Below are 16,092 nucleotides of genomic sequence, written 5' to 3'. Positions count from 1 at the left end.
CACTGACTGAATTGTATTTGTACTGTGAAAACAAAATACTAGTAAGAAGTTATCATTCAGGAATGTTTCTGTAACTTACATAATTAAGTTAGTGTCACTTAAAATTACTTTTAAAAGCAGCTTAATGAAGAATATTTTGTAACCTAAAAAAATGTAGTTTGTGTTACTTAAAGATTTTGATGTAATCAGTTTCAACAATGTTTTAAGTTAAATGAACTTACCTGGTTTTACAGTGTACTATATATTAATGCTATACTGTATGTCTGGGGGTCTGATAGACTGAATTCTAATCACAGCTGAGAGCTTTCACGTCTGTCTGTCGATACAACTGGACGGCATGCTCTTCATTACAAAGTGCTGTGTGTGAATGTCCGCGTGTGCTCTCCACTAAATGAAATCTGTCACCTCCTTTCCTCTTCACTTTGACTGCATGTCTGTAATGAATCACATGCATGGAAATATTGCTAACCAGGAGCAGTCTGCTGCTGTCTCTGTCAAGAATATTGACCTCACTGTCTGCATCTTCTGGAGAAAACGCCAATTCCAACAGCAGTACCCCCACGCGGTTACACACATAACTACGGTTTGAATCACTTGTCCAATGGGTTGGTCCAGTAAAAAACAATGGGAAGCATTACTCAGAATACAGAAGTATATGAATACTTTAATATTGTACACATTAACACAGGTATATTTACCACATACAGTAAATGGTCTACTGAGGACTTAAATATAATTTAGAAAAATATAAAAATAAATGAAAGGATTCTAAGACAAAATACCAAAATATGATGAAATTGTAAGAATGAGGATTAAATCTGAAAAAGGCCAGACGCTAATGGCATAAAATAATACATAAAGTAAATAAATATTTTTTCAGAGGAAACGAGCACCTGTGCTTTTGATGGAGTAAGCATCTAGTTTCAGAATTTGAACTATGCCAGTTGTAAAAGGTGAGGATATTTTTATTTTTTTATGCTTAGGGAAGAAATACAAGCTCCTGGCGGTGGTTGATGTGCGTCAAAGCCACAGTAAAAATTCCTTCTGTCACCTTTCACGTCCTCGCACCAAGCTGCATTCAAACATTTGGCTCTTAAACAAGATCTTTACGTAATTGAAGTTACCAGTTTCCTATCAGCAGTACACATAGCAAGCATATATTTCATTAAACATGTTCAAATTACCCTGGCTGTCAACCTTCCTAATGCAGGGAACGTACAGTAATGAGACAACTTAATACAGCTTAAAAATGCTACAGTTTAGCTTCCCATTCGTTGCTTTCCGAATGGCTTACTTTGCAGAAAATTACTTGCAATTTATGGCCTTTTAAGATATTAATTTTTAGAAATTATTTACTGACAAAAAGCCCTGATTGTACCGATTTTAGTCCAGTAAGTCAAACAGTAAAACAAGACTGGATTTAATCTATAAACCTAACTAGTAAACCTATTACTCACTGAAATGTTCAAAATACACAATGTGTTAAATTTACAGTTCACTCTATTTATCTATATTTATCTACACTTAATTCAAATGAGGAAAGACACTTATGCACTTCTGGCCATACCCATCGATAATGTCACTGCAGGAACTTGGCAGCTGATGGAGAACACCACAAAATATTATGTGTGGGGATCTATGAGGCGCCTGGCTGTCTGTCTGTCTGCCATGTCCATAGCAATGGTGTTTTGGTGTTAATTTTAGTTTTGCTGTCAGATTTAGCTCTTTTGCAGGTTGTAAAGCTAAAGATAATTTGTTTGGATGTTTAATAGTAAAAACATGACCTTTAAATGTTGGCTCCTGCATTTTAAGGGAAAGTTACTGGCTGGTCAGCTGACCTTGTTTAGTTTCCGTACAGCTTCCTTTGGTTGCTCACTGGCTTTATATCAGCAGAGTGATACTAGTTACAAGTCTGTTTATTTCTCTGTGGTCCAAATGAGAAAGGTCAAACAAAAAAGGTACGATGACTGTACAGAGGAGTGCTACTTTATTGGCTTCTGACGAGTTTTTGTAAAGAACCAAGATGGGTGCAGTTGATGTTTCTCTCAGATCCGCTATCATTTCAGTATTAAATTAATGTCTTTGGTATATTTTTTCTAGAAGAAGAACAAAGAACTGCACTTCAAGGTTTTCTTGATAAGAAATATGTATTTGCTGTACTTCTGACTGAATTTGGAAAGTTTAATTTACCACACGTTTGGTTGCTCTGATTGGTCATCCAACTGCATCCAGAGGCATTTTGGTCTGCACCTGTTGATTAAGCTTCTTGGAAATCAAAAATTAACTGTTCCTGACTAATTTGCGTATTTGTGAACTGGTTTGGCAATGCAAGTTTAACTTTAAAACTTTAAACCTACAATAACATATTTTTTGCCCATTTGAGGGCAGTAGAAACAAAATTTACATATTATCACCTATGGTGAACAGTTGCTGTTATTAATTAATTTCTTCGGAGTGTGTTTGTGGCCACCTGGTGAATTTAAGTCCATTATTCCCTCCCTCCACTATTCCTTTTAGCTCTGTTTTTGGTCTCTACCAACTCATGAGGGAAATATCTGGCATTTAAGCTGATAAATGCTACATTGTGTTCACCAGCTAGTTGCTAATTTGTCTGTGTGTCATTTAGTGCTGAGCAGGTAATCTCACGTTGTTGTCACATTGGCATTATAAAAATACTGATTATAGCCACTTTAAATTATGCTTTATGTTTTAATCACTCTAAACAATTTCCATAAAGAGACAAAAAACAACCATGAATTCATTCTACAGATGTCCGTGTAGCCTCAGCTATAGGGAATATTTTATGGCATAAAGTTCTGTAACTCTCTGGTTGCTCACCTGGTTGAGCTTGTGCCCCCTACGGCTAAGTCCTTACAGCAGCGGCCCAGGTTGAACCCCAACCTGTGGCCCTTTGCTGCATGTCATCCCCTCTCTCTCCCCACTTTCCTATCACTCTCGAGCTGCTCTGTCAAAAAAAATCTCACAGTGATTTCCCCCAAACTCTGCAGAGCTTAAAAATACAAGTACATTGTCCAAAATTACATCGTTACCGTATGTCGAAAAAATATTGCTCCAGTTATAACCAATTTTAGTGCCTCTGAAACAAAACAACATAACAATGTGTATGGACCAACAGGTGTCTTGTAAGAACCGTGATGGCGCTGTGTGTTTACATGTATATGTCCAACAATCTAGAATGAAATGCGTGATTGAATGTGTATTTTGTGTCCCGTGTCATTCATGGAGTACATCACACAATCTGCTGCATCATACTGCATGAACGGTTCCAGATCAGAAACAGTACACTATGTTTTCTCCTGTGGAATGAAAGAAGAGCCCTTGCAGGGTCAGGCCAGGGGTCGAGGCTGGAGCAGCTCCCCGTGTCCCTTTTCACTGCAGCTGGCTGAAGATTTTACTGCCTAGAAGTACGCAGGAATGTTCACGTCTTGGTTTTCTGCGGGACATAAGGTTTTATTGCACCAGGGACGCCATTTCTGTCCCTCCTTGTTTGGCAACTATGTGGCGTGGCAACAAGTGTTGATACCCCTGGGAGGTAAGTTACCCAAACACATCGACAGGAGACCAAACAGCAGTGAGCAGAAGACATCACAGCTTCAATAACAAACATAGGTAAGCAGAAAAATCACTTTCACATAAAACAACAATGTATCTAAAGTCCAGTAAGAGCAGGAATCTCTCTGGGTGACATTGCATCAATAAAGATTGGACCAATCTGGGGTTTTGAAAGATTTTTAAAGTTAAGTTGACAGTAATTGATTTGTTTCACTTAAGTGAAACCCAAACTAATCAAATCTACCCCTTACATGCTCTGTGCTTATGTGATTTTGTGTGCACTTACATATTTACGTCGCTGTTCAATTTGTCTGTGTGCTTTTGTATGTTTTCTTATATGCCATCAACCTGCCAAGGAGAACCTGCACATGAAAATACGTCTATATGGCTAAATCTTGATGGACTGAAGTGCTCATGTCAATAAATGTGCATTGTTCCTCCTTAAATAAATCAACTTCAGACTTCAATCATCAATAACACCAAGAGACAAAAAGAAGAGCATACCTTGTTGGCACAGCTTTTATTAACTTCAACGCTGTACATCCACCAAGTTAATTAAAAGCATTGTCTGGGTGGGCAGTGCCTATACACGCTGATACACGTAAGCCAGGACAACAGGGAAATGCAAGAGAGTGCTTAAACCATGGCCACTTAACAAAAAGAGAAGCTGTGTACAAGTCTTATTTTCAAAAGTTTAATTTTAAATTATTTTATGAATAAATTATATAAGGAACATGACATGGTCTGTTTCACCAGTGAGTGTTAACAAACACCTGCCAGATGATCAGAGAGGCGTATTGTCCTTGGCCATGGTCTTAAGACATTTAATTGATGCTTTACTAAGCATTCAAAAAAGACTAAATCTGTGTCCATGTTTCAGTATCTTTAGTATGCTCTGTGAATTAGTGCTGCACTCAAGAGTATGCAGTGTGGTTAGTAGGCATAGTATTCATTGTTAGAGCTGTGTGGGCAGTGGGTCAGTTTTCAGAGATAGATTTCATCTAAGTATATTTTGAGCCATATCAGATGAACTGTTAAAGTAAAACTGATAGGGCCGAATAACCCCCTTCAATTAAAGCTACAAGTCACCAATCTCAACCATCTGCATTGAGTTAGATCATATCCCGTTAGAAAGCAAATGAGCCGTAGCTTCAAGAATCAGCAGGGCCTGAGGACAGTGATTTTAGACAGTGAGTATGTTTATCCAACACAAAACGGCTGTCCTCAGTAAAATTTAGAATTGCTTATTTGTTCAAACAAGTGTTGGTGTTTTCCTACTGGAAAACAATTAAAAGATAGACAACAATAATTAAAAGAAAACATAAGTAGAATGATCCTGCTGAAAGATCTCTAGTAGCATGGCTTACATACCGCAGATCAAGACAACCATGTATCGCAACATCTTAATGCAATGGATACAGGGAAAGGTAGAAGAGGAAGGGAAAGTATAAAAGCTATAAAAGCTTAAGTATGAAAGCTATAAATCTTTGATCAACCAGAAAAGAGACACAAGAGGTCAAATTTGATGTTTAGTTGGATAAAGCAGTTAAAATTAATTCATTTTGAATGTTTGGATCAACTAAAAATTTGGAGTTAAGCCTATATTGTAGAGTTTTGTTATTATTATTGCAAAAACTCAACTAGTGAGAGAGTGATGAAATCATGGCTCTGGCTGGCATTTTCTCCATTGCATTGGCAGAACTTTTGTACCATTTAATAGCAATAATAATGAGTCAAATATAATTCAAAGAATACAAATTATAATTCTAACCTGATGATGGCACTGGATTAAAAGTTAAGGGATCACCAAAGTTATTACAATTCATCCTGAGGGAAACATGCACGTGTGTACCTGATTTCTTACTAACCCCTTCAGTAGGCTACATGCTAATACATTTAACTCAAAAACACAAATGAAAAAGTCAGGGAATCACTAAAGTAACAAACATTGATCCCTGAGGGGTTACAACACTAACAATGTGTCTAGAAAGATGAGCTTCATGTCAGTCTAGTTTTAAAGTATTCATGTAAACTAGGACGTTCTGGATACATCAAATCCCCCCTCCACCCGTTTTCTCCATCAAGCTGTGTGCAGAGTGAAACCCTCTATGCTCCTGGCAAGGGCTTGGTGAGTGGTGAGTGTTGGAGGTTCTTAAGTAAGTGACAACGGTCCTGCAGGTTGTCAGCAAGAGCGAGTCGTCCTCAGTGCTGATTTACAGTGAATGAGAGACAGCTGAGCTGGGCGGCATGGAGAGGCAGATCCATTTCTGAAAGAGGGAGGAGGGGATCCCTGCTCTGAAACGACTAACCCTCCTTCACATTGTTGGCTATAAAAAGGTCCTTCTCATAGGCCACCAGTCAACTAAATATTTCAGTATACACTAGAGAACAGTAAAAAAAAAACATGGGTATATATTTGAAAAGCATTTGAAAAACAACATTTTGGGGATCCACATCCTCTTTCTTGAAAAAGTGCAGACAAATGGGAATATTCGAATCTGCCAAATAATTACTTCTGCAGGTCGTAGGTGGCACGTTTAACATCTGATACAGGCCTACTGAAGGAGTGGAGGAGGAGGTGACGAAAAGATGAATAAGAAATAGCTCTGAGCAAGAGAGAAACTTCTACTATGAATGGAATGCCAACTATTTGTTGAAGGGACACAGAGAGTTTTCATTGGATTTGCTACCACAAACTGTAAACTTGTAGACATGTGTGGACATGCTGTTGTCGAGATGTCAATCACCCGTGCACAATCTGATTTAGCTCCTTGAATTAAAAGCCGATAAGTCTTTTAATTCAATATGTTTCTTATTGTCAGACCGAAACCAATTTGATTTGATTTTGCTAAGAAGCATTGTCCGTGCATCCAAATGCTGATAAAGCCCATTCCTCTTTGCCATAAAGCTCCATTGTTGTCCGGAAACAATTAAAAACCCACAAAACAGTGAGCCACACTGTTGCACCGGGTGACATGATCTTTCATGGCCATGAACATGGTCACACTAGTTTATTTTGAGCCAATCCCACATAAACTGCCCTGCTACTGTTTGCTAAAAACTACAGAGCCCAGATGAATAAGAAAATAACCTTTAGGTAGTCCCAGAGTTATTGTTAATATTCTTACTTTGTAAAAGAGTTGCAATTTTTAACGGTAGCTAACTTCATCATCACATCACATGAATAAATCAAATCAACTCAATAAAGCAAAATAATTCCATTGTTTACTCAAAACCCAACCTGTTCTACTGAACTTATATCATAACTTATATCAAATACTATAAAACTTAATTTCCCCACTGAGACCATTATAGTTTCATGTTATCTTCTCGCCCTTCTGGAAATTGCCCCTCTGGCTCAGGGGTCGTAAATAAGCCTTTTCCAAAAGGCCAGGGAAAGCCCTGGAGATAGAGACACCAATAGGTTTGTAGGTTGGAGGGATGTAACACTATGTATAGCTTTGAAAACAGAGAAGAGAGCATCAGGGGTTGAGGAGACTGGGAAGCCTTTGCACTTGTAGATCAAGGCTTGCGGAGGACGGAGGATTTAAATTGCAGGCTGAAGAAGAGCTGTGAAGTTGTACCTCTCTCTTTTGTTACAAATTAAACTTTTCTACCTTTACAAAGCGTGGCAGAACAACAGAGGAAGACAGTGAAGAGTTTTTGACCTTTTCTTTTAGGAATTTCTTCATTCAGGTGAAGCAACAGATCTTGTAAGTTATAACGCTCTCCTCAACTAGGTTTCAAACCACTTTACTTGTGCCAGTATGGAAGAGCACGATGTTAATTGAGTTGTATGTTTAGATTTTCAAGGAATTCATTATTAGTCTTGTTAGCTAGTGGTAAAGGTCAGTCATTGAGCCTGCTGCCCAATTTTATCCAGAATTTAGCATCTCTCTAATTATTGGATGGCTTTCCGTGACATTTGGTAAGTCTATAGACATTTTGGTTCCAAGAGGATGAATCCCAATAACCCCCTTTTGACTTTTTATTGATTGTTAAATTTTCAGGGAAGTCTGACTATGTGTGTGTTAGATGCCCTAAATTGGCAACCGCAGAGGATAAACCTATTTGATATGGCATTTCCTCTGACACCATGCCACTTTCAGACCAAACTTTACAAAACACTACCAAAGTTGTCTGTCCATGTTTTATGCATCCAAAAACTGTGTTACTTATCAGCTTCACAGGATTGCCAGTGCAGATATACCCTTTAGCATGGACTTGTTTCTTCTTCTTATCTGTCCAGTAATCACCTCCAAAGGCTGGAGCAGAGGGAGCAAATTATGGTCACAGAGCCCAGTGTGTACAGCAGCACTATGGGCAGGAATGACAACAACTGTGGTTCTTGGAGAGGTAACCATATTATGTGTTGTTGTCATAGTCATGTCTTGTATGTAGGAGAGTCTCAATGACACTAGAACAAGATATATTGTATATTAAATATGTTTTTTTCTTCTAGTTAATGGAAATAGTCCACTTCTTCTGTGCATTAACAATTACTATTCATCTTAGAGTGTCAGTTAAAAGAGGTTTTCGAAATAGTGCACTATTCAATTATAGCCTACTGCAAGAAAATTCTTCTGTTTACCTCTTCATTAGCAACAATGTGTTTGATTTTTACTGTAACTCAAATCGATAAGATCTCAACAAATAAGTATTTAGTAATATATAAAAGTATAATTGTGTATTTCATGGTGTTTGTGAGTTAGTGAATATTAGTGCATGTGAGTCCCAGGAGCATTTCCAGCCTTTTATGACACAAGTGGCATTGACTTATGCAGGGGTGGCATGAAGTATGTGTCTCAGCTTTCTAGTCATTCCCAATTTAAGCAGTTCCATCTCAGTTTATTGCGCCCATTCGTTTGATCTGAGATGCTGTTGATCGCGTGCAACATGTAGAGTCAGTGAATGTTGTATGTAGAACGTTTAAATGTTTCTTACTTGTATGTTTGAGAGGTTTTCGTGTGTGTGTGTGTGTGTGTGTGTGTGTGTGTGTGTGTGTGTGTGTGTGTGTGTGTGTGTGGGTTTCACTAGCATGTGTCTGAATCTGAATCATGACCCACCTTCATATGACGCCAGTGGTGCTTGTTGTCTCTGTTAAGACTTTTCACAGTAACTGCTTTAAATGTACTCACCCAGCAGGAAATCACCTTTCTGTCTGTTTCTGCTGGTAGACGGTGATGACCCCAAAACAGACGTCCATGCTGACAAAAAGATGGGAAGCTTCAATCCGGGCACACTGTGCAACTCACCAGATATCTGTAACTTGGTATGGTTCTCCTCCTCCTGTTTGCCCTTCTCTTTCTCCCAGATTCTGTCAGTGAGCTTGGATGGTCATTCAACATTTTGGCTTTTAATATATAAAAAATGCATTTTGTTTAGTATTTTATGGACTCAAATAACACTTTTGGCTTGAGTTGGATTTCAGGGAGACACGCCAGCTATAAAACTAAAGTAACCAAAAATATGGGACTAAACATTTTAATTACTTAAATTTTGTGGAACTGTTTGCTTGCCATTGTGAGAGCTTTCAATATAGGGATATATTTCCTTAGAGATCCTTAGAAACTCATATACTCAGACTGTCCTTGTTTGTTATATGACTCAATCTGTGAAATCACTGTTTCTGGTTGTTGACACTTGCAAACAGGACTGGGCTTTTCACGCTCTTTTTGGTGGTTTCTTATGCTTTGTGTGATTCAAAGTGTTCCCCATGGGAATTAAGTGCTTTTTTGTGACAAGTGACCTATTTCTCTTTCCAATATGTCTTGTCGACCTGTATATCTTGAAAACATGTGTCAGCCTGATGACATCGCGCTCCAGCTTGAATCTGCCTTTCTTGGTGACAATGCTGTCAACGCTGATGATGGAGTAAACAGGAGTCACAGGGGAAAGAGCTGTGAGGATGATGAAGAGGGCCACCTGGTCTATCACATCGGTCTCGTGATGAAAGAAAGATGTACATGACACCAACCTTTTGTCTTTAGTGTCTTTTCTGTCCTTGTCATAGCTTTCTAAAAGGGTAACACGAAGCTAACTGTGCGCTCACACCACCAGCAACACGATAAATAATGTCCTTTGTTTGTGCAGAAATGCTGGATGTAGGCAACATTGCATTTATACCCATCAGTGTCTACATCACATTTAAGATTTGTACAGTACATTAGTTATCATGTAAACTGTCACGTAGCTCAAGTTGGGAGTATTACCAGTGGTGTAAGAGCAGATCTAGTTTGGGTTTGTATGCCTTTTGTATGTCATTAGACTGTGTGTTTCACTTGTATATACAGACTGTAGTTGAACTGCAAGAAAAACAAACAAACATAAAATAGATTGTTGTTAAACTCTTAATTAGTAATGTCTTAAATTTGTGACATTTTAAGAAATCAATCTTAAAGCACATTAAGCATATCTGAACATGTTCAGCTTTTGCAACCAGCTTTTTCTGGACCTTTCAGTTAGGGGTGGGAATCTTTGGCGACCTCACATTTTGATTCAATTCCCAATCTTGGTGCCATGATTCCACTGAGAATTGATTCTCGCTTCAAAAGCGATTCTGAATTCAAATAAAAAAGGGGCATAGTTTCAGGCTCTTGATCCAGTAGCACTGACCATTGCATTTGCCTTTTTAAGACACTGCTCACCCAAGCCATTATATCTGTCTGTCCTTCCCAGATGAAGTGTTATGTACATTGGGGGCAGGAGCCTTTGGAAAGGTGGTCGAGTGTATTGATAGAGACAAGTAAGCACGCATGCTGATTGAACCTTGAACTTCTAACTGTTGGATGGCTATGCTGCTTATCTATGGGTTTTTGTGGCATTAGTGCAGTTACTCTTTTTTGTGTGCCTGTGTGCACCTAACTGTGTTCAACAGAGGGGAGCACGTAGCCGTGAAGATTGTGAGGAACATTGAGTGTTTCCGTGAAGTAGCCAGGTCTGAGATTGCAGTGCTGGAGGAGATCAACCGCCTGGATGATGACAACAGATTGTGAGTAGAGCTGCAACAGACCCTCAGACTTAATCCTTGACAGCAACTTTGTCCTCTAAAAGCAATCTTTCATGAATCATGTTCTTGTTCTAAGGTTAGCTGGGTTTTTGGTTTTGTTTGGTTCAACTAATGCATGCAAAATAAGTTGTCAACATTAATAGCATTTTAATTCTTCAGCTTTTTAGTTATCCAAATGCTACGCCACATGTTTATGGATCACTGACTCTCTCCTACCAGCGCCTGTGTGAGGATGCTTGACTGGTTCGAGCACGAAGGTCACATCTGCATTGTGTTCGAGCTGCTCGGCCTCAGCACCTTTGAGTTCCTCCGTCAGAACGAGTTCCTGCCGTTCAGCGTGGAGGAGATCAGACACATGGCCTTCCAGATCTTCAAAGCCGTCTGCTGTGAGTCAAGTGTTCTACCACGCCCTGTGACTTCTGACTCCTGACCCCGTCATTATTGGTGGTGGCGATCTTGGAATTGGATCTTCTTGTTCTCACTGGAGGTTTATTTGGGCAAGAGAACAGACACCAAATGACAGAGCTGTGAAGTGTAGAGCTGTTGGTTGATATTGACCCTGATTTCCTTGTATGCCAAAGACTTGAGACTTTTGGGTGACATCAGCCAAACGTACAATTAATGCTGCATTCACATGGATTCAGGCAGACAGTTGAAAGCAGATGAAAAGCACCTTCCTGACAGCACGTGTTGTACGACTCACTTGATGATCTTTGAGAAGGAAAAAAAAATTAACAAGCACACAATTATGTCTTTTTTTGTGTGTGTGTTTTACAGTCCTGCATCGTAACAAGCTGACTCACACAGACCTGAAGCCAGAGAACATCCTGTTTGTGTGTTCCGACTACGACCTGGAGTACAATGACAAGACGGTAAAAGTTCAAACAAACAGACAAACCCAAATACGTCATTTCAGTGTTTGCCATGCAGTGAAGGATGTTTAGCAGTGTGTGTTTGTGCGTGTGTCAGAACTGTGCGGTGAGGAAACTGAGGAGACTGGATGTGAAGGTGGTGGATTTTGGCACCGCCACATTTGACCACGAACACCATGAATCCCTGGTGTCAACGCGTCACTATCGAGCTCCAGAGGTCATACTGGGTATACACACAACTCTCACTCACAACAACACAACTAAGAAATTGGATTGGTTTACCTGCATGGCAAATAATCCATGTTTATCATTTTAACTGTGTGCTCAGATCTGGGCTGGAACCAGTCGTGTGATGTTTGGAGTCTGGGCTGCGTTCTCATGGAGTTTTACCTGGGACGTTCACTGTTCATGGTATGTACAAACACACGCACACACACACACACACACACACACACACACACACACACACACAAAAACAGTAGTAGGTTTAACTGCCCTGCCTTGTCTGTTGTTTCAGACCCACGACAGCAAAGAACATCTGGCCATGATGGAGAAAGTCCTGGGACCGATCCCCCCACACCTGCTGAAACAGACCAGGTAACCACACACGTATACCCTCTGTATATTCTTTGACTTCACAGACAGTATAGTATAGTTGACTGTAATGGCTCTCATTGTATTTTGCTCTGAAATAATGATGTTGAGCTAAACATTAGCATCTATGGGCTTGAATCAGTTTCAGAATCAGTTCATCCATCCATCCATTTTCAAACCTGCTTGTCCTGGTCAGGGACGAGGTGACATAAAGGTGAGCAGAGTAGCTCAACTATCAATTTCCATCCACATCCTCTTTCGGTCCCCCAGATTTCCAAGGCCAGTTAGGAGAGGTGATCTGGATCAGCCTCAGGGTCTCCAGGGTCTCCAGGGTCAATAGTGTTCATAGGAGGCATCTCTACTTGTTGCCCAAACTACCTTAAATGAAACTGGCACAGAGATGAAAAGTCTGTATGCTATGTTGAACACAAAAAACAAGTTTACATCCAAATGTTGTGCAAATTTGAATCGTTTCCATCTACTAAACAAATATTAGGAGATCAGCAGATCAAGATGAACAGCTGATGGCACTAATTATCCAGTTTGGGGCCATTAAACCAATACATCTGTCACTGTGTCTATCAGTCTTCATGGTAATGGCTGTTTCCTGTTAACGATTGAGTGCCACATGTTATCTGTTTATGCCGTTTCTTAATGTACTCTCCACAGCTGCAAGTGTGACTTGAAATGTGAGTGCTGGCGGGGAGGAAGTGAGTTGAAAAATGGTGTTTCTATCTTATCTGAAACTAACCACTAATGTGTATGTGCTGTGTGTAGAAAGCAGCATTACGTGCACAACGAGCGTCTGAACTGGGCCGAGAAGAGCTCCTCTGATGATTACATAAGGAAACACTGTAAACCTCTCAAGGTAGCTACACAGCACTCAGATCAGCCAATCACCTGCAGCCGTGAGGTAGAGGAGGTAGCTGTGGAAGGTCACTAACTGTGAGTGTCTGTGTGTCTCTCAGCTGTACATGCAGAGGAAGACCGAGGACGAGAGGCAGCTATTCGACCTGCTCAGCTGCATGCTGGAGTACGACGTCTACAGACGGCTCACCCTGGAGGAGGCGCTGTGGCACCCGTTCTTCAGCCCGCTGAGGATGCAGAATCAGCAGCGCAGCTAGCACATGCGCACACACACACACACACACACACACACACACACAACACACACACACACACACACACACACACACACACACACACACACATTCAGCATCTACCTCGGGCTGTAATTTAAGAGTTGCGATTTCTAAACTGTTTGGGTTGGTAGGTCTGAGTTGATGAGTTGGAGGATTTTTAGTTTCATTTAACAGTTCATTAACAGTTTCAGAGAGCATTCCTGTCAATTTGAAATATTTGTTTTGACATCCCAACAGTCTGCATGTCTTTGTAAAAAGCCAAATGTATTGTGAAACAATCGCGTGTTTTCCTTCATTGATTCTTTGTCACATTTGTCAGCAGTTTGTTAATAAATATTTAGCATTTTGGTTTTAAATCTGTTTCATACAATTAATTTTTACTGCTATAACATCTGCTCATATGCCATCAGAGGCGGGAAAACTAGCCATACTTAACAACTAAATACCTAGAAAATTGTACATCACGTACGGCTGTCAAGGGGGTCCTGTTAGCTCACCTGGTAGAGCGTGTGACCCATGTACAAAAACCTTATTACAGCAGCATGGGTTTGATTCTGACCAGTGGTCCTTTGCTGCATGTCATCCCCTCTCTTCTCACCTTCCTGTCACTCTTCAGCTGCTATCTAATAACGGCAATAAAAAAGACCCAAATGATATTTTAAAAAACTACCATCATTTCTATTGCTATTCTATAACAAAGTCATAACATTAAACTCACCAATATCAAATTTAAAGAGGCTTTATTGGCATGACTATATAAAGTCATTACTTTGATATGGGAAAACCGTTCAATCGCTTTCTACGTGCAAGAAACGACAAGTTGATCAGCCATTTTAGCAAGGATAAGACTACAATGCGTGCGCATCCAAAATCTAGGTAATAATCCCACATTTCACAGCAAATATGTGTGCACACAACAACGCAATTACTCACAGTTCAGGTGCTGTAGAAATTATGAACAATGTTATTAGAATAAGACCAGGGTTCAATGAAATCTGATTTTGCCAAAGGCTGTTTTGAGGTTAACACACAAATGACCGAGCATGATCCTTCTGGGCACCGCTGAAAGCCTAGATGTATAACATATATGACAAATGACGAAAGAACCAAAGATAAATTAGCTCTTTTTCCAGCTCAGACGATTAAGCTTTATGTAGACAGACTGTCAGTCTAAAGTAAATGTTAACTATCTCCCGCATAGAAATCTCTGACATCACATGGTGCAACTGCCTTGTTGATACAGACTGCTGACACGTAAAGTGGAGGATATTTATCAAGATTCAAGCAGCCGAGGAAGTTTCCATGACTGAATAGTTATCCAGCTATAAAATATAACATTCGCAATAGCGAGCACTCAGATAAATGCCAGGTGTGTCTGCTATCTTAGGACCATCAGTTTAAAGCTACTAAATCACATGGATATAATAAAACAGTATAAAACAAAGCGGGTCTGAGGGCTAAGGCACACAATTTATGTATAATGTTGTGGGTTCCAGTCTGTCTTATGACCTTTGCTACATGTTATCTGTGATCCGTCCAGCCTCAGGTTACATGGCACAGAAGAGACAAATCTGAAGCCAGAATACAGTCATTTTTAGAGAAAAACTCAAATGCTGAATAAGAATATTAGGTTCTTTTTTTGGATGATGAACCTGGACAGTTCTAACTTCATGAAGGGCACACCAAAACAAATTCCTGGCAACTGTCAATTCAGCAATTAAAACTTCTGAATCTCGAATTACTGCTGTCTTTCAGTGAGACGCTGGCACACATCAGTGACTAGTTATAACCCAAGTCCTGAACAGTGTTGTCTTATTGACAAAAAGTTGCCCAATTACAGCCTAGAATCCATCCAATTGTATAAGACAAACTCAAAACCATGGTTAAAATAAGGAAAAATGGATAATAAAAGTTAAAATAAAATCAAAGTCTTTTAGATAATGATAAATTAAGCATTATATGAACAGATGTAAGCTTTCACAAGTCATGTATCACAGCTACGATATAAATAATAATAATAGATAATAATTGGAATGGGAAAAGAGATTTCAACTAAATTATAATAAACTGAGATGACAATGGGTTTTGAATGCCATCAGTTAGTAGTTATTGCATGTAAAGCTGATTCAGTCACTCTCAATCATGCTACTTGGATGAGAAGACGGGTCGATTTATTGCTTTTTGTTGGTGGAAACTATCCAAATGCCCTAAAACTATTGTTATCTGCCAAATTAAATAAAAAACAAGAGGCTTTTATTAACTTAACAAGAGGTGGGATGGTAGCAATTGTAAAGATTCCCATGTTTACAACGTTTCATTTGCGTCATTGGACAACTCAAGACGGTCTGTCTGACTGAAGAGCTCTGACTGTATGACAGAAGAGCTGGTCGTGTCAAGGGTAAAAATACTTTTAATGGTCAACATAGCGCTATACTTAAATTACCTGAATTGACACACACGTGTCCCATCCATGTTTGTTTGTTTTTCAGCTACTTGTATTTTCTATAGCACCAAATCGGATATATTACAGCTGTCATAAATATCGGAGACTTGAATGTTAATGTGAATGGTATAGATACATAAATGCATTAGTGTAAATGTGTGACTGTAAAGTTTTTTAAGGCCCCACATGCTTTACGTATTAGAAATGTTGTTCAGGGTATGAGGTGCTCTGTAGCAATAAAATGAGGTTCATATTTCATAAATATTTAAGTTGTTCATGTGTAAAATATATTTGTTTTTTAATTAAACATTTTTGGAAGGCATCACTGCCTGTATTTACTGACAAAAAAATCATGCTCCCAGGAGAACACTAATGACACATGATAAATTCTGGTACTAATTACTACCAAATAAACACACAAGTCAGACAAATTTTACTTTATATTTTCACCCGTTTTTT

The 16,092-nt window shown here is 39.3% G+C and overlaps 1 protein-coding gene across 5 annotated transcripts; it reads left to right on the top strand.

Moving 5' to 3' along the window:
- The first annotated feature begins 3,531 nt into the window (after positions 1-3,531).
- LOC127364642 (dual specificity protein kinase CLK4-like) lies at positions 3,532-13,546 on the top strand. Of its 5 annotated transcripts, none has more exons than XM_051402310.1 (13): positions 3,532-3,630; positions 7,823-7,929; positions 8,751-8,845; positions 9,379-9,535; positions 10,252-10,318; positions 10,451-10,564; positions 10,802-10,968; positions 11,360-11,454; positions 11,552-11,681; positions 11,783-11,865; positions 11,972-12,051; positions 12,826-12,916; positions 13,017-13,546. In XM_051402310.1, the coding sequence occupies exons 2-13, from the start codon at positions 7,860-7,862 to the stop codon at positions 13,170-13,172; spliced, it is 1,305 nt and encodes a 434-aa protein (XP_051258270.1). In that variant the 5' UTR covers positions 3,532-3,630; positions 7,823-7,859; the 3' UTR covers positions 13,173-13,546. The 5 variants fall into 5 exon arrangements, with proteins under 5 accessions (XP_051258270.1, XP_051258271.1, XP_051258269.1 ...); XM_051402311.1 differs by lacking the exon at positions 3,532-3,630 and adding an exon at positions 7,146-7,269; XM_051402309.1 differs by lacking the exon at positions 3,532-3,630 and adding an exon at positions 7,146-7,286.
- The last annotated feature ends 2,546 nt before the right edge of the window (positions 13,547-16,092 follow it).

The sequence above is a fragment of the Dicentrarchus labrax genome, unplaced genomic scaffold (assembly GCF_905237075.1).
Source record: "Dicentrarchus labrax unplaced genomic scaffold, dlabrax2021, whole genome shotgun sequence".
Taxonomy (NCBI): Eukaryota; Metazoa; Chordata; class Actinopteri; family Moronidae; genus Dicentrarchus; species Dicentrarchus labrax.
This window is presented reverse-complemented; position numbering and strand designations above follow the sequence as displayed.